This window comes from Marmota monax, unplaced genomic scaffold (genome assembly GCF_021218885.2).
Source record: "Marmota monax isolate L192 unplaced genomic scaffold, Marmota_monax_Labrador192_F-V1.1 WCK01_AAM20220418_F8-fsc00045, whole genome shotgun sequence".
Lineage (NCBI taxonomy): Eukaryota > Metazoa > Chordata > Mammalia > Rodentia > Sciuridae > Marmota > Marmota monax.
Genome location: NW_026692132.1, coordinates 3,925,522 through 3,952,121, shown reverse-complemented (window position 1 = coordinate 3,952,121; position 26,600 = coordinate 3,925,522). Strand labels below are relative to the sequence as shown.

At 36.5% G+C, this 26,600-nt stretch overlaps 1 protein-coding gene across 1 annotated transcript; it reads left to right on the top strand.

Moving 5' to 3' along the window:
- The first annotated feature begins 568 nt into the window (after positions 1 to 568).
- Positions 569 to 26,373, top strand: Fdx1 (ferredoxin 1). The gene is made up of 4 exons (XM_046466161.2): positions 569 to 899; positions 6,512 to 6,636; positions 21,628 to 21,757; positions 25,299 to 26,373. The coding sequence occupies exons 1-4, from the start codon at positions 715 to 717 to the stop codon at positions 25,411 to 25,413; spliced, it is 555 nt and encodes a 184-aa protein (XP_046322117.1). The 5' UTR covers positions 569 to 714; the 3' UTR covers positions 25,414 to 26,373.
- Positions 26,374 to 26,600: the final 227 nt, after the last annotated feature.

Sequence of the window (26,600 nt, the reverse complement as noted above, 5' to 3'; positions counted from 1 at the left end):
TTTCCTATTAAAGTCTCGTGGATTTCATATGCGCATTAAGCATTTATTTTCAGTCCAGGCCTAGGCTTATTACCTGTTTTCACCAGTGGCCCTAAATCTATTCATTATTGTGATGACTTATAATTTTATATTCATAATTATTTCTGTATAATACCTATTGGCATTCTGAAAATTTCTAACATTTTTTTACTGTTCTTGTTGGACAATGCCCAGTATTCCCTTCGGCTGTAAAGTAATGTTATCTTTGCCTGCATTGTTTTTTGGCGGGATTGGGGGGGGGGCGCTGGGGAGGAAGTGCGGGACAGTGCGGAGTGGTCTTGGTTAACTGCAGGTTGTTTTACTTATCTTTCTGCCACACGTTCTGCTTTCGAACTGATCACTTCTGCCTGGCAACTCTAAAACGCTGAGAAGCTTCCAGGTTAACTCAAAACTGACCGGTGGGTGAACTCTGCGAGCTCCAGCCCGGCCCGGAGGAGAGACCGCCCCGGAGGCGTGGACACGGGCGGGGCCGAGCGGGCTCGCCGCACCTAGGGCTTTATAGGTCACGAGCAAGTCGCGCGGAGTCTACGGCAGGCGGCCGCAGGGAGCAGGTTGCGCCCAGACGCTCCGCCCCCCGCCGCGGCCCTCGGGCGTCCTTCCGCCCAGCTCGCCGAGCCTTCACCTCCGCGCCGCTGGGGCGGCCTGCGTCCATCCAGCAGCTAGCGACCGTGGGCCATGGCCGCCGCGGGGAGTTCCCGGCTCCTGCGTATCGCCTCCGCAGCCCTGGGTGGCTCGGCCCGCCGCCCACTGCTCCTCGCCGGACCCCATGCGGGGGCCAGCGGCCTGCCGGGGAAGCCGGGGCCGGGCCTGGGCGGCGGCGCGCGGGCAAGCCGGCCGCTGAGCGTGTCGGCGCGGAGCAGGTGAGGCGCGGGCGCACATTGGGGTCCCGGCTGGGGGCTGCTCTCCGTAAGCCGCATTTCGCGATGCCGGGTCCTCGCCTGGCGCCTGCGTGCGGGGTCCTTCCAGGGACACCCGTCCCTCGCTCCGCCTCCTCCCGAGCCCTGTGGGCCGCTCAGTCCTGAAAGTGGTTGGTGTCGCCTCCTTCTGCCCTCAAACGAAATTCCTCCTCTAACCACCCAGGTCTGGGGGGAAATGGGGATCTGGGACCCCCAGTTTTCTTTTCCAGCTCTTCCTGTGTCTGGGGAGAAACTAGCAACTTGCCACTGCTGGTTCCTATAGTGGTTTGGAATCACGGTAACCTTTGCCCTGAACTGGCAGTGACCTTCATAGTGGTAAGGGAACAAATACGGGTGCTGGGAACATAAGGGAATAATTATATAAAATGGGCCCACTGTGCTGTCTTCCCACATGCTGTTTTTTTTCCAAGAAGCAATTTGCCTGCAGCCTAAGTGGACAGGATATGTCGCCTTCCTCATCTAACTACCTGGTATCAGCAGGAGAAATGCAGACTTGAAATAATGTCCCTGAGAGGAACCCAAGTTACTGTGAGGTGGGAGACTTTTGTGACCCTTTTCATGACCCAGATCCTGGAACTCAGGGAGATAAGGATAATTCCGTCTAACCATAAAACCTGTAAGAATTTTTGGTTAAGAATCTAATTTAGAATCCATCAGGCTGGGCCAAAGTGATCTAGAGTTGTGGCAGTGGGGACGTGAAAGTCTGAAGTCATCCTGCTCTTGGTCAAAAGTGAAGATGTGGACCTGGGCTGGACCCTTTAGAAACTCCTCTGGGATCCGCAATAAAATTGGAGTGCAGGAGAGCCATCCTGTTCCTCTCCTGAGAGGACCCACTCTTGGCCTTGAGAGTATCCTCCTTTCCCATCCCATCTAATAAACTCATACCTGTTACTCTGAAGGACCTGTCTGAAATCTTTTTGTCTTGATCTCAAGAATTGGGGTTTGGGGGGGGGGGCGCTTCTGTGCTCAGTTTTCTGGAAGGTTCCAGCCCTTTAACAATGGGAAATTCTGATCTGACCTGCCAGTGGTCCTTTCTCCTGTGGTAGGAACAATCCTCAATTATGTGAGATAATACAGGTGATGAAGGTAGTCTTGTGCCTGGCAGATACTGAGAGGTCAGTGGATGCCTTGTGTTAGCAGCAGCAGCAGCTGCTGCTGCTGCTTCTTAGGCTGATAGTGTTGAGGATTTTGTGTTAAATGTTGAAAAAGATCTGAAAAAATTTCCCAAAACATTGGAATTTTTTATTCTTGGGATTTTTTTGGAGGGTAATAGAGATTGAACCTAGGGGCACTTAACCACTGTACTATCTCCCCAGCTCTTTAAAAATTTATTTTGAGACAGTTTCTTGCTAATTTGCTTAGAGCCCTGCTTAACTAAGTTGCCTCAAACTTGCCAAACAGCTCAGGCTCCTGAGCTGCTGGGATTAGAGGCATGTGCCACCATGCCTGGCATCATGTTTGTTTTTCAAAATCATGCCTTAGGTTACTGGAAATAAAATTCAGTCAACTTCAGGTTGTATCAGTATGGTGGAGATTTTTATATGTTCCTCACCCTAGGGTGTAGTGTGGTAGGAGGCAAGAACTGGATAGAGAGGATATGGGATTTGTATGCTATCTTTTCTAGTTTCTTCTTGAGAAGGCACCTGAGAAGAGAGTATGGGACTGATGCATCTTATCCCCCATGAACCTGTTTTGAGGTGCATGCTCACTGAATTTTTTTGTTTCATGAACTGTGAGTGAGATCATGGAGAAGACAAGTTGGATGGATTTGTCCCTATTTCTTCTTACATACCTTTGACATTCTGTGTGGGTGCTCTCTTGGATGCATTCTTGAAAACTTGGGTATAAATTAGGACATATTGAACATATCTATGTAACTAGCATTTAAGTGAACATGAGTGTTGTTTTCTTAATGGGAATTATCTTCCCCACCTTTATTATTTGGATTTGAATGTTGTATTTCCTATCATAGACTTTGGAAGTATAACTGGGTTTTCCAGTTCTCATTCCAGATCTGTGCTGTTTGTTTCTGCTTAACTACGTGTGGCTATTGGAAGTGTAAGGTAAAGTTATATAAAATTAAAGACGCAGTCCACCAATTACACTAGCCACATTTAAATACTCAGTTCTGCATGTGACTAACAGCTGCCTTGTTGGACATTGCAGGTATAGAACATCTGTGTTATTGCACAATGTTCAATTGGATAGATCCATTCTAGAAGCTGTAGTTATGAGTTTGAAGTTTAACATTTAGATAATTTTGTCAGAATAAAAAAACCCAACAACTTAACTTTTATTGTAAAACATCCTGACACACAATTTGGAATGATTTAGATTGTAAAGGGTTTTCACATATATTACTTCATTTGACTGTTAAGACAATCCTATTAGGTAGGAAGAGGTAGATAAACAGTAACAAAATTACACATTAAGTAGTCAGCAAAACCAGGCAGGACTAGAACTCAAGAAGTTTTTGTTTGGTTTTCGAGCACCATAATGGCTGATTTTTTTTTGTTATAGTAGGGATCAGGATTGAAACCATGGCATCATACCTGCAAGGCAAACATTTGATCACCAAGCTACAATCCTAGTCTTTCTATAGTTAGTGAGTTATCTGGGAGAGTTAAGGTGACTGTGTAAGTAGGAACCCTAGACTGGGTCCTTTTTCTGGGCTAGTGTGCCCGAATACAGTATATCGTGGAAATGTGGTCATAAGCAACTGCAGCTTTCTCTTTTAGTAGGAGGCTGCCAAGAACTGTAGCACAGCAAACACACAAATGTATGCTATGGTCAAGCAGAATACAAGATAAAAGTAATTGGTAAAGTTGAGTAAAGGGTAACAAGTGAAGAAAATAGTTTGTAGTGATGATGGATTAATTGGTAATGATAGAAGATTTAAGGGGCTATATTTGTTTCTCAGTGCACGAAATCTCATCCTTTTGAGGACCAGCTAAAAGCTTTTATTAGTTATTCGAACAGGAAGAAGAACATCTAAAAAAATCCATCAATGCTAATCTTTGACAGTGAACAGATAAAAATTAATTTGGGTAAAGTACATGGGTTTACTATTTTAAGGAACACAGGATTTTCACAGACTTAATTTCTTAAAATCATTTTAATTCTTTAGTTTGCAGCTTGGTGAAGTTATTTTATCCCAGGTTTACTCATAAACAAGTGACTTCCTATGATGACCTAATGAATGTCAGAACCAGGACTAGAATCTCCACCTTTTGAATCTTAGGTGCCATATTCTTTGGACAGAAGAATTACCTTTCCTTTCTACTTTGCACTTCCTCTCCTTTACTGAATTGATTAATATCCTCACTTAACTTTTGTTTTAATAGGACTATATGCTTTTGGTACATAACAGCAGGTCATGTTCTTAGCAGTAAAAAGGCTTTGATTTTAAAGATTATCAATCACTGTTTGTTGGGTTCTATTATGTTAGATATTTTGTGTTTGTTTTCAGAACTATATAAGAAGCCAGGTGCAGTAGTGCATGCCTGTAATTCTAATAGTTTAGGAGGCTGAGACAGGAGGATCCTGAGATCAGAGCCAGCCTCAGCAACGGTGAGGCGCCAAGCAACTCAGTGAGACCCTGTCTCTAAATAAAATACAAAATAGTAAATAAAATACAAAATAGAGCTTGGGATGGATGTGGCTCAGTAGTTGAGGGTCCCTGAGTTCAGTACCTGGTACCAAAAAAAAAAAAAAAAAAAAAAACCAAAAACCTGTATAAGATAAATGTTATCCTGATTTTATAGAAATGGGGGCTGTTGTAAGAGATTTTTAATTCTTTTGTTATAAACTTAGCTTTAACGTATACCAGAACAGCAACATATACCAGAACAGCAATCCTAAAACCTCTGGTTTTCGGTAATTTCAAAAAATGATGGAATTCTTTCTATAGTTTCTATTATGGCTTTAGCTACCAGACATTTGTTCATATCAAATCTCTAAAGTTTTATCCTGGGCCCAGACCCATATTACCATCTGGCTTTGGAACATTTTCATCTAGTTTTTCCATTATTGAATGAAATAAGTTTAAACTTGAACTAATTTCCATCTTCCCTAAAAACTCCTCTCTTCACCCTAAACTGTATTACCCATTTGCCCATACCAGAAATCTGAACATTATTTCCTCACTGTCTCCCAGTTTATGGCATATAAATATTCTCCAAAATCTTTAGTACTATCTCCTGAATAGCTCTTCTGCATCCATGCTTGGTCTGTGCCCTTCTAAAACCCTCCACAGCATTCTCCCTGCCTCTGGAAAATCTTTATTCTCAGCCACTTTACCTTGGGAAAAAAAGGCGATTGTCTAGATTAAAATCATGATTAATGTTTGAAAGTAGGTTTTTCCTTTTATTCAGTGCTGAAAATTGTACCCAGGGCCTCCCTGGTGCTAGGCAAGCACTCTACCACTTGAGGCACACCCCAGCAAGAACACTTGTTTTTAGTAATTTAATTATTGTTACAAAAAGAAGTGGGAGGACACAGGTCCTTTTGTGGGACACACACACACACACACAGACACACACACAATCATAATTAATAGAATCTTTTTTTCAGTGTTAGGGAGGACCTTATTCAGTTACTGGGGCTTCATTTGCCTCATTTGTGAAATGAGATAATTAGATTTGATAATTTTCAGCTCTGAAATTATTTAATTCTGGCTTATATTAAAATTTTATTTGATAGACTATTACCATCTGTTGCTAGTAGTGAAAATTATAACTTATTAAGTCGAAATACATCTTTTCAATTGTGATGTAAAAGGTAAAATGGTAATGGTGGAGGATAAGGAGCTAATCGCTACTATAATTTGCCAAATTTTGTAGTGGCGTTGATAAGAAGGAAAAGAAATTTAAGTCAGCTTGCTGATAGATAATATAGTAAAATGTGAAAGGATATATTTATCTTTCAAAGATTCAAGCAAGTAAATAATTAAAAACCTTTTGTAGTTCTATTGATTTTTGGGTATACAAAGTCAACCCAAATGAAATGCTCAGATACTCAAAAAACTCTGAAACTGTTGTTTCTCGACTGCAATCTCTTCTCTGCTTCTGTGGCACTTATTCTATCAGGCATCTGGATAGTGATCACACTACTGAGAGCAAATTTTTTTTTTTTTTAAAAGCTCATCACAAACCTAGTCTTGTCTTCCAGGAGCACATTCATTGAGTTAGTTGGTTTTTTTTTTTTTTTTCTTTCTTTTTTTTTTTTTTTTTTGGTACTGGGGATTGAACCAGGGCACTTTACTGCTTAACTACATTTCAGATCTTTTTATTTTTTGAGGTAGGGTCTTGCTAAGTTGCTGAGGCTGGCCTTAAATTTGCGATCCTCTTGACACAGCCTCCTGAGTCACTGGGATTAAAGGTTTGTGCCATCCTGTTAGACCAAATTAAACTTTGGAAAGGAAAGAAAATACTGTAAAAGAGCGTATTCCTATAATGTGCACATGCTTTATTTCTTTGAATTTACAGATTAAAATGATTATTTGAAGTTGTATTTTGAAATTACTAAGAACATTGAACAACTGCTTTCTTTTCCAGCTCAGAAGATAAGATAACAGTCCACTTTATAAACAATGATGGTGTAACATTAACAACCAAAGGAAAAGTTGGTGACTCTCTTCTAGATGTTGTGGTTGAAAATAATCTAGATATTGATGGTTTTGGTAAGTATGGAACATTTCTTTAAATTCATAAATGGAACTATTGAATAGGGTTCAACTTTTTTCTTTGATGAATTTTCACCTATAGCTTATGACATAAAATATTAAGATTTAGGAGGTGCTAATATTGTGTTTTCATTATAGAGAATGGAGTGATACTGTTTTTTTAATTCTTTGGAAAGAATTTAAATAGCCACATGGCCAGAAATCTACTGTGACCTTATCACCTTACTGTTTATCTGTGTGATGTGAAGCTGAGAATAGGGAGTGGAATTTAAAGGTTGGAGATAATATCATTATTAGGTGTCTTTCAATATCATGTCACAGAAGCATATTTAAATAGTTTTGATTTATGATAAGTGTCAACTCACTTTCCTAGGAAGGGTAACTTATCCTAAAAAGTGTTATTTACAGAGTTTTCATTTCTGTACTTCTGACATATTCCTTAACCACATGTATGAAGCCCATGTTTCTGCAGCTGCCATTTTACAGGTCCTCAAGCCTATTGATTCTCAGGATCAGTTTTGCTCAAGTACCATCTCTGTCTGGAATGGTCATTCTCAAAAGAGTGTTCTCTTGACTGTTGCCACCCACATCACCTTGGAAAAATGTAGATTCTCAGGTCTACTCCAGATTTACTGAGTCAGAATGTTAGAAATATTTCTTGATCTTTGACAGAAATGGGTGAACCATGCTGCTGTGTGCATTGGTGCATTGGAACTTTTGAATATTGTGTAGCTGGAAAAAATTTAAATCTGAATACTAATAACTTAGAACAGTGTTAATTAAACTTTCATTTGGTGAATGGTATGGTGCTAAAATACACTCCCAGATCAGTAACTTTGGGAGGGAAGTTAAACATAATTTCATACCAGAAAGAAGGCTAAACAATTATGTTGACATTCTGTGCCATTAATTAAGGAGTAGATACTAATAGGGAAAGAGCTTAGAAAAATTGCTTTGAAGTAGGAATGTTTATAAGTTCACAGAAATCTCTTGAATAAGGATAATGGCAAGCAGCACTGATGATGTAGTTATAGACAGGCACTCAGATACATACCTCAATCTGCAATGGCTGATGTTTTTATTTGCTAGAATATGCATCTGTACCCCTGCCTGCCTTTCTTTGCATTTACTTCTATGAGAAATTTAATCTCAACTTGAGTTTTGAATTATATAAAGATTTTAGGACTAGCATTCTTTAAACATATTTTTCTATTGTGTAGGTATGCCATGATTTATTTACTCTGTTGTCTTCTCTAGAAATTTAGGTCTTTCAATTTTTAAGTATTATAAATAACATTAATGAGAGCGTCCTAAGAAGTTCTTTTCTATGTGTTTTGTAATTTTCTTGCAATAAATTCCTGGGGATGGAATTGCCTAGAAAAAGGTTGTTTTATAAATTGTGTGCTCAAATTATTTGCCTGTTTATCTGAAGGGTATTTATTCTTATTGGTTATCAAAAGATTGTTAAGTATACTACTTAACAAAATAATCACGAAGATGAAAATTTATTTTAAACATTTATTTAAATGGCTTTCAATCTCTTTCACATGAAGCTAAATCTTTTTCAAAATAAAGTAAAATACCTTATTTGGATAGGTAATTATCACAAGCTGATTTATATTAATTTCTTCTAAATTAAAACAAGTGTTTGGCAACTTTAATATTTAGATATCTTTTTAATTTTTGGAAAATACTTTTTCCTTCATCATTTGTGACTATACATTGTAGTACAGTGTTTTTCAAACTGCCAGTAGTGACCATTATTGGGTCATGAGATTAATTTAGTGGCTTCCAACTAGCATTTCAAAGGAAAAAGAAGAGAACCTATAAAACACACCATCCTTTGCAAGGGTGTTATATCTTTATGAAATATTGTTTTGGTATTTTACAGAGTATTTTTGTACTGGGTCATGATCTAAAATAGAATTCATGCTATGAATCATAGTCAAAAATACATATATTTTTGAAAGCTACTTATTGGCATGGTTAAGAGTAGAGCCCTGGCTTGTGTTTTATCAGCTGTGTGACCTTTGGTTAGGCACCCAACCTCTTTATACCTTGTGTTTTCATCCGTAAGATGGAAGATAATATTAATATCTACCTCATATATTTCTGTAAAGATCAAATGAGTCAATCCAAGTAAGTGCTAAATAAATATTAGCTGTTATTGTTAACATAGATATTATTACAGATTCATTGTGGCAATTAAAAAAACATTAAAAAAGAAATTGAAAGTTCCCATAATCACATCACAGAGATAAGCACTAAAGTATTTTCTTTCAATATCCCAGAAATATAGAAAATTTAATGCCAACACACTCTTTAGAGGGTTGATTAAAAATTCTGCTGGTGTCATAGAATTCACATATTGAGACTTAGAAGCTTTAAAGATCAAGGACTCTAGTATGTTTGGAAATTTGGTATGTACATGTAAGCTTGAAATTCACAAGAAATAGGTCTAAGACTCCTTTTTAGAATAAAGATAAAAGAAACAAAATCAAGACGTCTGGAACGTTATTTTTTATAAAGAAGAGGCAATTATGACATCACCAAAGGGCAATTATGACATTATAATAATAATTTAGGAATTATTTCATTAATTCCTAAAGCTGAGTATAGAAGACCTTCTAAATATTGCCCTTGTCATAAGTTATAGTCAACAGATGAACAACAAACTCCACATGTGACTGACCAAATCCATAGTCTACAGCTTTTCCCTGTGTAACCTCAACCATTCTATGACCTTTAATCCCAGTAAACTCTTAAATTTACATCTTTCTCCCTCTGAGCCTTGGTCTTACAGATCCAACTCCCTACTTTACATCTCTTCTTGGAACTCTAAAGGTATTTTAAACTCAATATATTTAAACAGATTTTGATCCTGCATGCCTGCCCTCTTCAGCATCTCTCATCTCATTGATGAGTACCACCCAGCTGCTCAAGCCTGAAACTGGGAGCATCTTTTATGCTTTTGCTATATCCAGCCCATCAGTACCTCTTGTCAGTTGTGCCTCCAAGATGTGTCTCCAATGTGTACTGTTGACTCCATCCCTATGGTTGTCATTTGGGGCTGGCCAGTCATTGCATACCTGAAGCTGCTAACCTGCTTCTACACTTGAGCCCAGAAGCCAGGGTGATTTATCATGACACAGATGTGTCAGTCTCCTGATTAAACCCAGGAGTGACTTCCCTTCCTCTTAGATCAAATCCATATTTCTTACCCTAACCTACAAGTCTCTGCATTACCTGCTCCATCCACTATTCTTCCTCTCTCCCATTTCTCATTCTTTCTCTTACTTTGGTCACACTGGCTTCTTATCTAGAGCTTGAACTTACCTGAAATTTCTGCTTTTGAGACTCTGTACATACTTTACCCTCTGTTGGGATGCATCCTCTTTCCCATCCCAAAATTGCCTCTTTGCTGCTTCTCATCAAGTCTCAGTTTGTATACTTCTTTACATCATATAAGGGCAAATAATCAATTACTATTATTATGAGAAATGCTATGGAAGACACGAGCAGATTGCTGCGATAGAGGATAATGGGTTCAGATAACAAAAGGAAACCCTTGTTCGCCCAGCCACCTAATCCTTAGTGGGGTTTCTCTTGTTACCCTGAACCAGTTATGAACTCATTTGTAAATTACTCAGTCTGTAGCATTCTGTCATAGCATCATGAAATGGACTAAGATAGTGGTGTTTATAACTCTCTCCTCTTTACCCCACTCATCTGCCTTAGACTATCCTTTTCTAGCATTTATCACAATCCGGTAATTTACATTTCTTTGTGTATCTTGTGTATTTGTATCTCTCTCCCAGTAAACTCTGATGAGGGATAAAACCATTCCCATTGTATTCCTTACCAGATATGAAGTAATGAGTGAATAAATTTTAAAAAATGACAGTTGTAAATTTTGTAAACAACCCAGATTCATGAACATTTTTATTGCCGACATATTATAGATCTTCTAAATTGTGCATTGTTTTCAGAGTGTATTGCAATATTCTGTCACCAGGGGGCAGTTGCACATCTGGGATTGAATTTACTTAGCTTATTATCTCTTTTTCTTCTATGCTAGTTCTTTCCTTCCCATGTTTGTTTTAATATAAACAATTTAAATTGGAAGATCCCGATAGTATTTATATAAATTTTATTTTATTCCTATCATACTTATTAATGTATTTCTGACTATGCTAGACCAATCTTTAGAAATTCGATTTTATGTCTATAGGTAATTTTGTATTTTTAATATATAATATTCTCATGCAGCTGTCTACTAGATTCCTATTTAGGAATGGGGTTAGGTGTGAAGGGGTTAGGTGTGGGGGTGAACAATCTGTCTTATTAGCATCATAACAAATATACAAAATGACCTTAATATAAGATGGACATATGCAAAACTATCTTTTACTGTTGGAGAGCAATCAAATTACATGAAAGGAAATGAGCAATAGTTTGTAATTATCTAACTTTTTCTAAGAAATAATTTATGACAAGAATTTGTGAAGATTTGATCAAAACCTTAGTATCATTATTCCTGTTTTCAAAAGAAAAAAAATTTGATTCAGGAGAGGTTTTATTAATCACCATCTTTGAAATTAGTAACCATGCCTTACTCATCTTAGGGTAATTATAAATTATGCAGGTTTGAAGTTGTATAGATTAACCATATTAAGATTCTTACCCTTCAGCAAAATTATAAGTATTATGAAACCAAAACTATAGTCACAAGCCCTGTAATTTTGAGGTGGCAGGCCAGGTGAATTGTACATTTTACATTTATTACTGTGACTAAAGTGGTACTGCTTTAGGTTGAAAACATATCTGCCATTCTTTGTCAGCATTATGTGAACCACGCAGTTTACAGACATCTGAATGTCATCCTCAGCACCACATACAAATAAACATATTGTGTCCGCCGAAAATTAAAAAATAAATCTTAAAATTCTCTCTCTCTCTCTCCCTCCTTCCCTCCCTCCCTCCCTCCCTCAAAAAAAAAAAAATGACAAAAAGCTATTAAGAAAACCAAAAACCTTCATGATAGGTGTCATTATTAATTTAGAAGAAAAAGCTTCAGAATGTTAATGCAGCAACAGAAAAGCAGAACCAAAGTGTGTAAACCTTTAAGTTAAAAACCAAGCAAGTACGGTGGATAAAATGTTGACCCCTGAAACTAATATCAATGTAACTGTAATGTGTCCCTAAATCAGATTATCCTCTGTGCTAAGGTACCAACCATTTTTTATTACTGTTTTTAGTTGACAAATCATAGTTGTAAAAATTTGTGGGGTACAATGTGATGTTTGTTTTATATATATATACAACGTGGAATTGCTAATTAATATATCCTTCACTTTATTTTCTGTAGTAAGATTTCTGAAATTTATTCAGCAATTTTGAAATATATATTATTTCTACCTGTAATCACCATGCTGTGCAGTAGATCTCAAATATTATTCCTTCTGTGTAACTGAAACCTTGTACCTTTTGAACATGATCAGATTTCCTCTCCCCCTTCCCTTCCTCTGGTAATTACTATTCTTCAAAGTTTTAAGCATTTTTGATTATTTGAAAGGTAGGCAAAGCAATGTTAGATGTTTTATGTCAAATGTTTCTTCTACCTAAGTGTATTTAAAATAAAAAATGTCTGAGGATTGTAGATTTCTGGACTATAACACCCAGTTTTCTATGTTACATTTTGTTTCATTGAGAAACTTTGACATATGAGATTTGTACAGTTTTAGGCAAGGGTGTCTATTCTTGCTACTCTTATTTAACATCATATTGAAAGTCTTAGTGTACTAAGGCCAAAGAAAGAAAGAAAACTTTAAAGACACGCAGATTGAAAAAGAGATGAAAAAAGAACAGAAAAAGACATAACTATTTTTTTCCCTTCAGTAGCCACTTGTTCTATTTTAGATTCTCTTTATACCCAGATCTTTATCTTATTTAAATGCTTTTTTCAGAAACATGTTTCTATGATCTCTGAAATTCTTCCTTTAAAAAAAAATAAAACACAGGTCAAATCTCAACACAAACTCGAAAAACGCTACTCAGATTATTGTCTTATTGTGGAGTTTTGCTTGAGTGAATATTTCTTCCACTAAGTGCTATCCATGGGGTCTTGTAAATCTTTGCTACAGATCTCATGCTGTAGTGATACTTGTAACACAGTCTGACAATTGTGAGTCTCTAGTTTAGGGTTAGCCCTTTTACACAGGCTAAGTTGATTTTATTGTCTCAGTTTTCTTCCTAGTACAAAGTATTCTAGTAAGTTTCTTCATAGTACAAAGAATAAGAAAAATGTAATCTGTTGATGATAACCTTTTGTGGTAGGAAAAAACTTTGAAAGGAACCATAAGAGAAGGAGGGATCATGAATGTGCATTTGTTTAAAGAATAATTATGGCATTAAAATGTACGATAGGAGCTTAGCATGTAAGAATCAAAAGTTAAACTCCTATATACAATTTTTGTAAAATTTTTATTAGGATACTCTTCAGCTCTGAGTTTGGCAGCTTATGCAAGGTGTGGAAACAATTGACAAGTTTCCTGAGAAGGGCAATGAATATTATTAGACAGTAAAAATAAGAACTGTAAGAGAAGGTTATAAGAATCTAGACTTCCTAGAGCAGAGAGAGTAGAGGAATGTATGAAGACCTGGAATGGGAATGGTTACTTTTCATTTCAGCTGGCTAGGTGGTTAAAAAAAGAAAAAGGAATGTACTAAATTTTTCAGGAGGGATTTATTGGTATTTGAATCCTTTCTCTATTCTAAGATGATTGAAACCACATTGTATGCACGTTCTTCTTCCCTGGGCTTTTCTAACATCACACATTTTTTATTCTTCACTTCCTCAGCCATTTCTTTTGGACTTGCCTTCTCTATGAACAGTCTCTCCTTTCTGCTTCTTTCTTTTCTCTCTCCTTCCTCTCCCCTATTGGTGAAATCTCATGGCTTTTGCTTCTATGTTGTTCATCTCAAATCTATCTAAAATAAAGTATGTTCTGTCATTTTCCTGCTTAAAATCAGCTTCTATAACCTGCAGCAGATGTTTAAAACTATCACTGTTCCTAGGGCTGAATCAGGGAGAAGAGGGCCAGAAAGACAGGTGTATGTACCCCCCTTACAGGTATCACTTCCGAGGCAATACATTGTGAAAGACTTACCTGAGCATGTAAAAAAGTTACCCACTCAGTGTATCAGGAAATGATATAGAGAATAATGGATTTACAGGGCAAGTTCAAGCTCCTTATATGGAGACCCTCTGTCTCTGAAGCCCTTACACATTTCCTTTCCTGACTGGGATTGTGAATTTCATTTTCCTTGCAATTCCCTTTTTCTTTTTAGTACTTTGGATTGAACCTAGGAGCACTTTACAGTGAGCTATGTCCCCAGTCCTTTTTTTAAAAATTTGTTTATTTATTCTAATTTGTTATACATGACAGCAGAATGCATTTCAATTCATAGTACACATATTGAGCACATTTTTTCGTCTCTGGTGTACACAAAGAAGAGTCACACCATTCGTATCTTCATACATGTACTTAGGGTAATAATGTCCTTTACATTCCACCATCTTTCTTACCTCCATCCCCCCTCCCTTCCCTTCCTTCCCCTTTGCCCCATCTAAAGTTCCTCCACTCCTTCCATGCTCTCCCCCCACCATCCCCATTATGGAGCAGCATCCACTATCAGAGAAAACATTTGGCATTTGGATTTTTGGGGTTGGCTTACTTCACTTAGCTTGATATTTTCCAGCTCCATCCATTTACCTGCAAATGTCATGATTTTATTCTTTTTTAATGCTGAGTAATATTCCATTGTGTATATATACCACATTTTTTAAATCCATTCATCTATTGAAGGGCATCTAGGTTGCTTCCACAATTTAGCTGTTGTGAATTGTATTGCTGTAAACATTGATGTAGCTGCATCACTGTAGCATGCTGTTTTTTAAGTCCTTTGGGTATAAACCGAAGAGTGGGATAGCTGGGTCAAGTGGTGGTTCCATTTCAGGTTTTCCAAGGAATCACCATACTGCTTTCTATATTGGTTGTAACAATTTGCAGTTCTACCAGTAATGTATGACAGTGCCTTTTCCCCCACATCCTCTCCAACACTTACAGTTATTTGTATTCTTAATAACTGCCATTCTGACTGGAGTGAGATGAAATCGTAGTTTGGTTTTCTCTAATTGCTAGAGATGTTGAACATTTTTTTCATATATTTGTTGATTGATTGTATATTGTGTTCTGAGAAGTATCTGTTCAGTTCCTTGGTCCATTTATTGGTTGGGTTATTTGTTTTTTTGGTGTTAAGATTTTTGAGTTCTTTATATATCCTAGAGATTAGTGCTTTGTCTGATGTGCGTGTGGTAAAAATTTGCTCCCATTCTGTAGGCTCTCTGTTAACTTCACTGATTATGTCTTTTGCTGAGAAGCAGCTTTTCATTTTGAATTCATCCCATTTATTGATTCCTGATTTTATTTCTTGTGCTTACCTATGCTATAGGAATCTTGTTAAGGGTGTTGGGGCCTAATCTGACATGATGAAGATTTGGGCTTACTTTTTCTCCTGTTAGGCACGGGGACTCTGGTTTTATTCCTAGGTCCTTGATTCACTTTGAGTTGAGTTTTATGCATGGTGAGAGATAGGGGCTTAATTTCATTTTGCTGCATATGGATTTCTAGTTTTCCCAGCACCATTTGTTGAAGAGACTATCTTTTCTCCAATATATGTTTTTGGCACCTTTGTCTAATATGAGAATGTGTCCTCCATTCTGTACCATTGGTCAACAAGTCTATTTTGGTGCCAATAATGCTGTTTTTGTTCTAATTGCTCTGTAGTAGAGTTTAAGTTCTGGTATATTAATGCCACCAGCTTCACTCTTCCTGCTAAGGATTGCTTTAGCTATTCTGGGTCTCTTATTTTTCCAGATGAATTTCATGATTACTTTTTCTATTTCTATGAGGAATGTCATTGGAATTTTGATTGGAATTGCCTTAGATCTGTGTAGTGCTTTTGGTAGTATGGTCATTTTGACAATAGTAATTCTGCCTATCCAAGAACAAGGGAGATCTTTCCATCTTTCCAACTTCTAAGGTCTTTAATTTCTTTCTTTAGTGCTTTGTAGTTTTCATTGTAGAGGTCTTTCACTCTTTTGTTAAGTTGATTCCCAAGTATTTTATTTTAATTTTTTGAGGCTATTGTAAATGGGGTAGTTTTTCTAGTTTCCCTTTCTGAGGATTTGTCACTAATGTACAGAAATGCCTTTGATTTATGGGTGTTGATTTTATATCCTGCTACTTTGCTGAATTCATTTATTAGTTCTAGAAGTTTTCTGGTGGAATTTTTTGGATCCTATAGGTATAGAATCATGTCATCAGTAAATAGTGATAGTTTGAGTTCTTCTTTTCCCATCTGTATTCCTTTAATTTCTTTTGTTTGTCTAATTGCTCTGGCTAGAGTTTCAAGAACTATGTTAAATAGAAGTGGTGAAAGAGGGCATCCCTGTCTTGTTCCAGTGTTTAGAGAGAACGCTTTCAATTTTTCTCCATTTAGAATGATGTTGGCCTGGGGCTTAGCATGATAGCTTTTACAATGTTGAGATATGTTCTTGTTATACCTAGTTTTTTTTGGTATTTTGAACATGAAGGGGTACTATATTTTTTCTAATGCTTTTTCTGCATCTATTAATATGATCATCTGATTCTTATCTTTAAGTCTATTGATGTGATAAATTACATTTATTGATTTCTGTATGTTGAACCAACCTTGCATCCCTGGGATAAACCCTGCTTGATCATAGTGCACTATCTTTTGATATGTTTTTGTATTTGATTTGCCAGAATTTTATTGAGAATTTTTGCATCTCTGTTCATTAGAGACACTAAAGTTTTCTTTCTTTGATGTTTTGGTATCAGGGTGATATTGGCCTTATAGAATGAGTTTGGAAGTGTTCCCTTTTTTTCAATTTCATGAAATGATTTGAGGAGTATTAGTATTAGTCCTTCTTTGAAAGTCTTGTAGAACTCAGCTGTATATCCATCTGGTCTTGGGCTTTTCTTGGTTGATAGGCTTCTGTTGGTGTCTTCTATTTCATTGCTCGAAATTGATCTGTTGAACTTGTATCCTGATTCATTTTGGGCAAATCATATGACCATAGAAATCTGTTGATCCCTTCGAGATTTTCTATTTTACTAGAGTACAAATTTTCAAAATAATTTCTGATTATCTTCTGTATTTCTGTAGTGTCTGTTGTGATGTTTCCTTTTCATCTCATATGTTATTGATTTTGAGTTTTCTCTCTCCTTCTCTTCATTAGCATAGCTAAGGGTCTGTCAATTTTATTTATTCCTTCAAAGAACCAACTTTTTGTTTTGTCAATTATTTCAGTTGTTTCAATTTTATTGATTTTAGCCCTGATTTTAATTATTTCTTCTGCTGCTTTTGGTGTTGATTTGTTCTTCTTTTTCTAGGGCTTTGAGTTGTAATGTTAAGTCATTTATTTGTTGACTTTTTCTTCTTTTAAGGAATGAACTCCATGCAATGAACTTTTCTCTTAGTACTGCCTTCATCATGTCCCAGATTTTGATGTTTTTTCAGTGTTTTCATTTACCTCTAGAATATTTTAATCTCCTCTTTGATGTCTTTTGTAACCCATTGTTCATTCAATAGCATATTATTTAGTTTCCAGGTATTTGAGTAGCTTCTAGTTTTTATTTTATCATTGATTTCTAATCTCATTTCATTATGATCTAATAGAATGCAGAGTAATGTCTCTACTTTTTTGTATTTGCTAAGAGTTGCTTTGTGGCATATGGTCCATTTTAAAGAGAATCCATGTGCTGCTGAGAAGAAAGTATATTCACTTGTTGATGGATGAAATATTCCATATATATCTGTTAAGTCTAAGTTATTAATTGTATTACTGAGTTCTATAGTTTCTTTGTTTAGCTTTCATTTGAAAGATCTATCCAGTGGTGAAATAGTTCTGTTAAAGTCACCCAGAATTATTGTATTGTGGTCTATTTGACTCTTGAACTTGAGAAGAGTTTGTTTGATGAATGTAGATGTTCCATTGTTTGTCATATATATATTTATAATTGTTAAGTCTTGTTGGTGGATGGTTCCCTTAAGCAGTATGAAATATATCCCTTTTAATTAACTTTGGCTTGAAGTCTACTTTATGAGGGCTATGTTTTTTTCTAACCTTTCACCCTCAGTCTATGGATGTATTTTCCTATGAGATGAGTCTCTTGAAGGCAGCATACTGTTAGGTCTTTTTATTAAATCCAGTCTGCCAGTCTATGTCTTTTGATTGGTGAGTTTAGGGCATTAAATATTCAGGGTTATTATTGAGATATGATTTGTATTCCTGGCCATTTTAAAAAAATTTTTGGTATTTAACTTGACTTGGTTTCTTCTTTGATTGGTTTTTCCTTTGGTGTATTATCTCCCTTTGCTGATTTTCATTGTTGTTTTTCAACACCTCCTCTTGGAATATTTTGCTGAGGATATTCTGTAGTGAAGGCTTTCTAGTAATAAATTCTTTTAACTATGGAAAGTTTTTATTTTATCATCAAATCTAAAGCTTAATTTTGCTGGATATAGTATTCTTGGTTGGTATCCATTTTCTTTCAGAGCTTGGTATATGTTGTTCCAGGATTTTCTAGCTTTCAGGGTCTGAGTTGAAAAATCCGAAGATTTCCTAATTGGTTTCCTCCCTATATGTTATCTGATTCCTTTCTCTTGTGGCTTTTAAAATTCTGTATGCTAGGCATTTTAATGTGTCTTGGGGTGGACCTGTTGTGACTTTGTACATTTGGTGTCCTGTAAGACTCTAGTATTTGATATTCCAATTCATTCTTCATGTTTGGAAAATTTTCTGATATTATTTCATTGAATAGATTGTTCATTCCTTTGATTTGGAACCCTATGCCTTCTTCTATCCCAATAACTCCTAAATTTGGTCTTTTTATGTTATCCCATAATTGTTGAATGTTCTGCTCATGGTTTCTTACCATTTTAAGTGTGTGGTCAACATTCTTTTTAAGGTTATATATTTTGTCTTTATTGACTGATGTTCTGTCTTCCAAATAATGTAATCTGTTTTTGGCTTTCTCTATTGAGTTTTTAATTTGGTTTACTGTTTCTTTCATTTCAAGGATTTCTGTTTGGTTTTTTGTCAGAATCTCTGTCTCCCTACTGGAGTAATTTTTTGCTTTCTGTGTTTGCTTATGTAGCTGTTTATTGAAATGATCTTTAGCTGCCTATATTTTCTCTTATATCATCCTTTAATTCACAGAACATTTTAATTATGTACATTCTGAACTCCTTCTCTGTCATTTCTTCTGTTTTTCTGACCATGAATTCTAATAATGTAATCTCTTGGTTTGTTTGGGACACTTTCTTTCCTTGTTTATTTCATGTTGTTCCTGTGTTTTCCCTTCTAGCACTGTGGATCTCTGAGGCATTAGAGCTTTTACCCTATAGGCTTATAGTGTCCCTGCAGGTTCCAATACCTCACCTTTAAGGGGTAGAACAATATTAACAGATCCCAATCAAACAATATACAGCCTTAAACCAAATAGCTGTTATTAAGACGTTTATGGTTTTGTCACAATATATAGCAATGGTGAGTTCAGTTATTATCTACACTATTAACAGTTAGTTTGCAAAAGGGTCTACAGTTTCTGATTGTGGACAAAGAGAGAACCGGGGATGGGGTGTAGGATGAGATGTTGAGGGGATAGGAAGGGAGGATATAGAATTATTAGATCTTAGGAAACGTGAAAGAAGAATCTAAAGAAGTTGGTTAGTAGCAGGAGAAGAGAGAGAAAGTGATTTTGGGGAAACACAAATAAGTGGGAAGACAATAGAGAGAGTACAAAAAACCAAATATTCAGAAACATGAAATATGTAAAAATAGGAGATAAAAGAATATACAACATAACTGTAATATACTATTCAGACATCCCAATCCTCAGTAGCCTAGTTCATGGAAAGTACTTGGTTTCACAAATGTTGGGGATGTTTTAAGGCAGAAGAAGAGAGAGAGAGAAAAAAGAGAAAAAAAAAATCTCGAAGAAAGATAACAAGAATTGTTTTTGTTGGAGATCAGTATCTTTCCTGCTTTGCTTCTCATCCAAATAGGTGGGTTTGTCTGTTGTTTGCTGGTATCTTCACCCTCAGCATGGTGAAGATTATTAGGGTGGGAGGGTTGGTCTTGGAGATGGAGCTCCTGGAGGTGGGATATAGCACTTGCATTCCCCGATGGGAGACTGTACCCAAAGGATCTCCTTTGGGGCCCACCCGTGTGATGTGAGCGCTGGTCTTATCTCCTTATATCGCCTGTAGACCTCACAATTCCTGGTCTCTAATTTAGTCTCTAAACTGTATCTCACCCCCTCCCTTCCTACTTCCCAGTCAGAAATCTCTCTGGAGGTCTTGTGGGCTGTGCACTGGGGGCTAAGCACCTGCCGACAGGTGTTTTATATTGGGCAGTTCAGGGCCAGGCTTTGTAAGCTATGGACTGGCTATGCGTAGCTGCAAGCATTGTGCCAGGTTAGCTGCTGCAGGGGAGAGGAGGGAGTTGGGGACTATAGGTACCTTGATATTTCTTCTAAGCCCCAGCCAAAAACAGATTGCCCAACTAAAACTCAATAGAGAGAGCCAAAAACAGATTACCCAACTAAAGGTGGTGACAAAGGTGTCCTAAGATGGAGGCGGCTGCTTTCAGAGATGGGGTGTCAGGTCGGGTGGGGCCAGGCAGTGGCATTGGGCGATGTGTTCAAAGATGCAGCTCTGTGGCATGCAGTGTTGTGGCTGGTGGCTGTCTCTAGATCTTGTGCAGTGTCCCCAGGTGCAGGCTGCCATCTGTAGGGGGCTTTAGCAGTGGTTGCAGTGCCCCAAGATGGAGGTAACGGGGGAGCCCTGCTTTAGTAGATGGGGGTCCATGCTGGAGTGGTGGCTGGAGGTTCTTTGTGTGGGCATTGGCGGGGTGTCCTGCATGGGAGCAGCAGCTGGGATTCCTGCGAGGGTGTTGATGCGGATGGTCCTGATGGCTGCTGGAGGGAGGTCCTGTGTGGGTGAGTGGCTGGGAGTCCTGCACTGACTCCGAGGCCTGGAGACCTGCACAGGCATGGTCGCCATTATTCCTGCATAGAAGCAGCTGTTCAGGGTTCTTTAATAAGTCACCCAGAAACAATATTCCCACTACTTGAATCCCAGGTCCTGGAATGACACAGAATGCAGCCTCCCTCTAGCCCACCATCTTGGATCCCCCTCATCCCAGTCCTTTTTATTTTTTATTTTGAGATAGGTTCTCACCAAGTTGCTGAGGGTCTTGCTAAGTTGCTGAGGCTAGCCTTGAATTTAGGATTTTCCTGCCTTGGCCTCCTGAGTCACTGAGATTACAGGCATGTGCCACAGCACCTGGTTTCTCTGTTGTATGTGGAATGGAAGAAATGTTCTTAACATGTATTTAAAAGCAAGCCTACTCTTAAAATGACTTATTTGATTCTGTCCTGATTGTGATGGGAGACTGAGAAGGAAGACCATTTAACCTTATTTAGCTTCAGGTTTGACTGCTTTCTTTATAAATTGGGTTGTGCTCTCAAGGAAAAGTAAATAGCTTACGTGCTGTTATATAAACTATTGCTGTATATGTTTTAATATGTATACATTTTTATATGTATACATGTCCCAGCTCAAAACTGTAAGCTCTTTAGTACTGGATCTATATAGTCTCATGTTTTCCTTTTTAGCATCTTATCCAGAGCCTTTGTGAAATACTGTATGAGTGATTTCAAAATGTGGGGTGGGAGATGATGGTGGAGGGTAATCCCTAATTCATTACTATTCTGAAAATAATTTAGTATTATAACACTGATTCTAAAATTCAGAAATATTTAAATGTTGGAAGCCAGGTTTAGATTGTATAATGTCGAGGATGGGTATGTTCAGTGATTGCTGCTTTTTCAGGTGCTTGTGAGGGAACCTTGGCTTGTTCTACTTGTCACCTCATCTTTGAAGATCACATATATGAGAAGTTAGAAGCAATCACTGATGAGGAGAATGACATGCTTGATCTGGCTTATGGGCTCACAGACAGGTAAGCCTGAAGAGTTCTTCATTTGTACTCATAATTTGGGATGATCCACATGCTGTCACTTTGTTTATTGAAGATCACATCTGAGTTCTCCCAGCTTAGGGAACAGTCACAAGTTTTATGTACTAAATATGTGGCATTTCTCTTTCACTGTCCCATAGTTAACACTTATACAAAACTTTCCCCTTAACAAAAGTAAAAAAATTTTAAAAATTGGAAGAATTGTAAGTTTTAGATCCTAATATATCTTCTTTAGTCTATTTTTTACTGCAGGAATTAATATTTATCACAGTTTAGCAGGATGGAATTAAGCATAATGCTTTTTATAGTGTTTTTGAAGGATAGATTTGATAATTGAACAAAATTTTACCTATTTGAGAGAGCAGAAATTTTGAAGAAACAATATATAACAATATATAAGAAACAATATATAACAATATATAAGAAACAATATATAGTTATATAATTATATAATATATAATTATATAACAATATATGATTATGTTAAGATGATTATCTCTTTTTCTAAATGTATATTAATTAGAACTTATTAATTAATAGGTAGAGTTATTCTTAAATGTAATATTTACAGTAGTAGGTGACATCGAGTGATACCTTATTATTATTATTTTTAATTATCTAGTTTTGGTTGAAGTTAAGGTTGCTAGTTGATTTACGTATTCAAGGGGAAAGATAAGAAATTGATTTACTTATTCAAGGGGAAAATAATTAAATAATTGTTATTTGATTAAGGTGGGCTTTGTTTAACTGTAATTTGGTAACTCGAATGAAAAATAATTTTTGAAACAATTACAAGCAATTGTAATAATAATTTTATTAATTTCATGTGGAATTTGCAGCTACAATTTTGTTAAACACTTGAACATAAACTATCATTTAGTGCACACAAAGTTTTTAGGTCATTTGTGTTTATTAAGACATGTTGAATCATTTTATTTTTTTTGCTTTCATAGTACATTTCCCTCTTAATAGAGGTGAGACTGATAACCCTGAAAGAAAGACTGGGGACATAGTATCTCTTTAGACACCAAAGCACAGCAGGTGTGGCTGCCATCTACCTGTCCCTCTCATCTCTCTTCAGGCCACATTCTTTACCAACACTTCCTTTCCTTTTTTTCCCTAAAGAATAACAGAATACATCTAGTGACTGTATTAGTTTCATTCTGATAATTGTGTCTTTTTTTAAAAAATTGGTTCTTTTTAATTATACCTAACAGTAGAATTCATTTTGACATAATTATAAAAAATAGAATATATCTTGTTCGAATTCAGTCCCCAGTACCTCTTCTTCCCCTTCCCTTCAGCTATAGAGGGTTCAGCTATAGCTAACTGCTTATCCTTTTATTCAGAAAAGAATTTGTATGTGCATGTAATACATAATATTCTAAGTGAAAAGAAAAAGCAAATAAGGGGAATAGGAAAAGTTACATCTAGAAGAGGTACAGGTTGTAAAAAGATATAAAAAGGACTATATTAAATGTAAACCAACCACAAGCAATAATAATATTTCCAGGTGTTAGAATAAGATAACAGAGAGCAAAGAAGAGATTTTAATGTTTCATGTCTGTTATGCTTAAGAACATGGAATTTTAGTAGAGATATTTTGTGAAGAATGAATATGATGTGTTTTATGCAGCATTTACACAGCTCTCTGGCATACTGGAATAAAATCAAATCTAGTAACCCACATGTAACTATTTTTAGGGTACCATACATTCCAAAACAAAGAAATAGGGAAAAATCAGCCTTTGAGTTTATATCCTTAGTTTGAAGTTAAGTGCTACGTAAATATACCACCATCATTAACAATGTCTGTTATCAGCGTATTAGCCCTGTTTGTGGATAGACCTCCTGTGGGTTCTTGCTTGCTGGTTACCTGTTTCCTTTCTTACATAGTACAGGAGCCAGGTCTTATTTTGTCATTGTCTCCAGTACCTAACAATAGGGAATTCTTAAATGTTTGTGAAATTAATAATACATGGATAGAGAGATTAAGGAATTATCTGTGAATATACATTTGACAATTGTCATTACTCCCTACTTTCACTTTCCATGGATAATTTACATAGAGGCCTCAGATTTCTTACATGTAGGATGAAGATAATGATAGCACCTACCTCATAGGTTATTCTTTGGAGTTAATGAATAAACTCTTAGAATGGTTCCTGGTGGCATTCATTAAATGGTAGTTGTTAGTATTATATCTAATTGATACCAACTTATATGTTGAGTACTTACTGTAATGCCTAGGCACTTAATGAAGATTATTCCCACTTTTCAGGCTTAGACAGTATTCTCAGCATTTTATAGGTAAGAAGCAGATTTAGTTATTGTAGATTTGCACAAGGCTGCCAACTAGTGGGTGGCAGAGCTCTGATTTGAATTCAGTTATGTTGGGCCCCAGAGCCCTTGGACTTTCGCTATTTCAAGCTACTTCTCTGAATTGAAAACCAACCTTAGAAGTAGGGTTAACAACCTGTGTGTACTTTCACTGTCAGGGAAACAGGGCAGGAGTGACAGATAAAGTATCTTTCAGATTTACATGAATGTCAGGATTTTGTGGGATTTACAGTATGGGATGCCTTGCTGTCTGTCTCCTTCTCTAGAAGTATGAGACACTGTCTGCACTGAGTAGATATTAGAGCCAGAGATCTTTAAGGAGGTAGAAGTTGTAGGAGAATGAGCAATGGCCACAGTGCACCACTGCTTTGTCTTTTAGAACAAGACAGATTTCTTTGTGCAGCCTGTGTCCCCACAACATATTTGTTCTCTCACTAACTTTACTGTAATCTCCTCTGCTTCATAACTGTGTCACTTATTACATTAGTAGTTTCTGAGAGAGTAGCACTAACATACAGCTTTTTGTAAACATCAGGAGTAACTAATAGTCTTTAAGGCCCACCACAGTCAGTATGGTTTTAATTATCTGGGAATTGATAAACAGTTTGCTGACTTTGCTAAAAACCTCTTGTTATTAGCAAATAATAGGTTTGCTAATAACCTCATGTTCTCTTGTCCACTATTGTACCATTTCAATGTTTGGCTGCTCTTTCACCAAAAAACAAAATAATAATAATAGTTCTGGAGAGTTAATTAGTAAGTGATAAAAACTAAAGGCTAAAATGAAGCTTTGGCAAACCAGGATTTTTTGTGTTTCATATTTGTGTTCTGTTACCCTCTAATACAACTTTAATCCCAGTGATTTGGGAGGCTGAGATTGGAGGATTACAAGTTTCAGGGCAGCCTGGGAAACTTGGGCAACTTAGAGAGATCCTCAGCAACTTAGTGAGACCCTCTCTCAAAATAATAATAATAATAATAATAATAGAAGAAGAAGAAGAAGAAGAAGAACTGAGGTTGTAGCTCAGTGGGAAAGCACTCCTGCATTCAATTCCCAGTAACAGAAAGAAAGAAAATTTAGAAGGTTACTTAATTTCCTGTGTTGGGTAAGAAAACATAAAAACATACTAAACAACTGTACTGACATATACTTAATAAACATACCTATCCCTTTTCTGTACAGATCACGGTTGGGCTGCCAAATCTGTTTGACCAAATCTATGGACAATATGACTGTTCGAGTACCTGAGGCTGTGGCTGATGCCAGACAATCTATTGATGTGGGCAAGAATTCCTAAAACTACCATAAGAAGAAATATTTTTGTGAAATTTTACCTATTTTTATAATTTTTAACATAATTAAATGAGAACATGGTTGAATGGGTTTATTCTTATGACTAGCTTTACCGTTTTACTTCACCTTGTATAACTACTGAATTTTGTAGTATTAAACATGCGATTTTTACATTGGTTATAAAAATATTAGTCAAATATTAGAAAACAGCTGAGAATGATGAAAATCTTACATAGTTTACCTTATTTGTGATTAGCGACTTAAGCAAAATGTTACTACATAATCTTATGTCTGCTTATTTAGAAGGCAGGTTAAGAAAAGCTATGGCTATGATTACCCCTGCTTGATGTGGGTGAAGGCAGAGATCTAAAATGGCTTGTCCAGGATGATATGACTAACTAGGAAATTTGTACTGGAACCTGCATCTTATTATTTTAAGTTAGTTTTATGTTCAGATTGATACTGGAGAAATTATGAACATCTTACTTTTAGCACTAATTAAATGTAAATGTGTGTGAAAGAATATTTAGTGAATTGCTTAATTTCCAAGATAGCTATTAACTTTATAAATAAATATTTCAAAATTTTATTCAATGAGAAATGTTTAGTATTCAGTTAGACATTATGACACTGTCAAGTTGATGTCTGTTCTGACTAAACCATCTTTTCTATTTCAAGCAAAACAAACTGTCTTAGCAATCTTTCGAAAATAATGTTAATTTATAGGTTGATTCTTAGAATGGAAATCTTGTGAATTAGCCCCTGAGCCAGAAGACATAAGCAGGCTGCTGCATCCCACTGCCCAGGGGGCGCCATTCTTCTCACTTCAACGTCTGCAGCCTGGGTAGCATAGCATATGCTACAGTCCCAGAAATGAAGGACTATCTTACCAATTATAAATGGAAGATATTTGTATCCTTATCTTTGCTATAAATAAATTCATTAAAGGTAATAAATGGGTAAAGTGTGCTCTTTGGATATATAATAAAAACATCAACTAACGTGGCTAATCATGAGGAAGAGCAGAACAAATTACTAAGAAAAACAGCAAGTTATAAGACTGTCAAGTGAGTTTCAAGTACTTAAATGCAGTTTGTTAATTTATGTAAATATTGGTCAACTATAATACTTGACATACAACATTATTATGTTTGTTAGGGATGCAGAGATGAACAAGACAAGAATGCCTTC

Bases quoted from the DNA above. Each gene is read 5' to 3' on its own strand.
- Fdx1 (XM_046466161.2), top strand. From the start codon at position 715: ATGGCCGCCGCGGGGAGTTCCCGGCTCCTGCGTATCGCCTCCGCAGCC. The intron at 900-6,511 runs GTGAGGCGCGGG...TTTCTTTTCCAG, and splicing joins AGCGTGTCGGCGCGGAGCAG to CTCAGAAGATAAGATAACAG. The intron at 21,758-25,298 runs GTAAGCCTGAAG...TTTTCTGTACAG, and splicing joins GCTTATGGGCTCACAGACAG to ATCACGGTTGGGCTGCCAAA.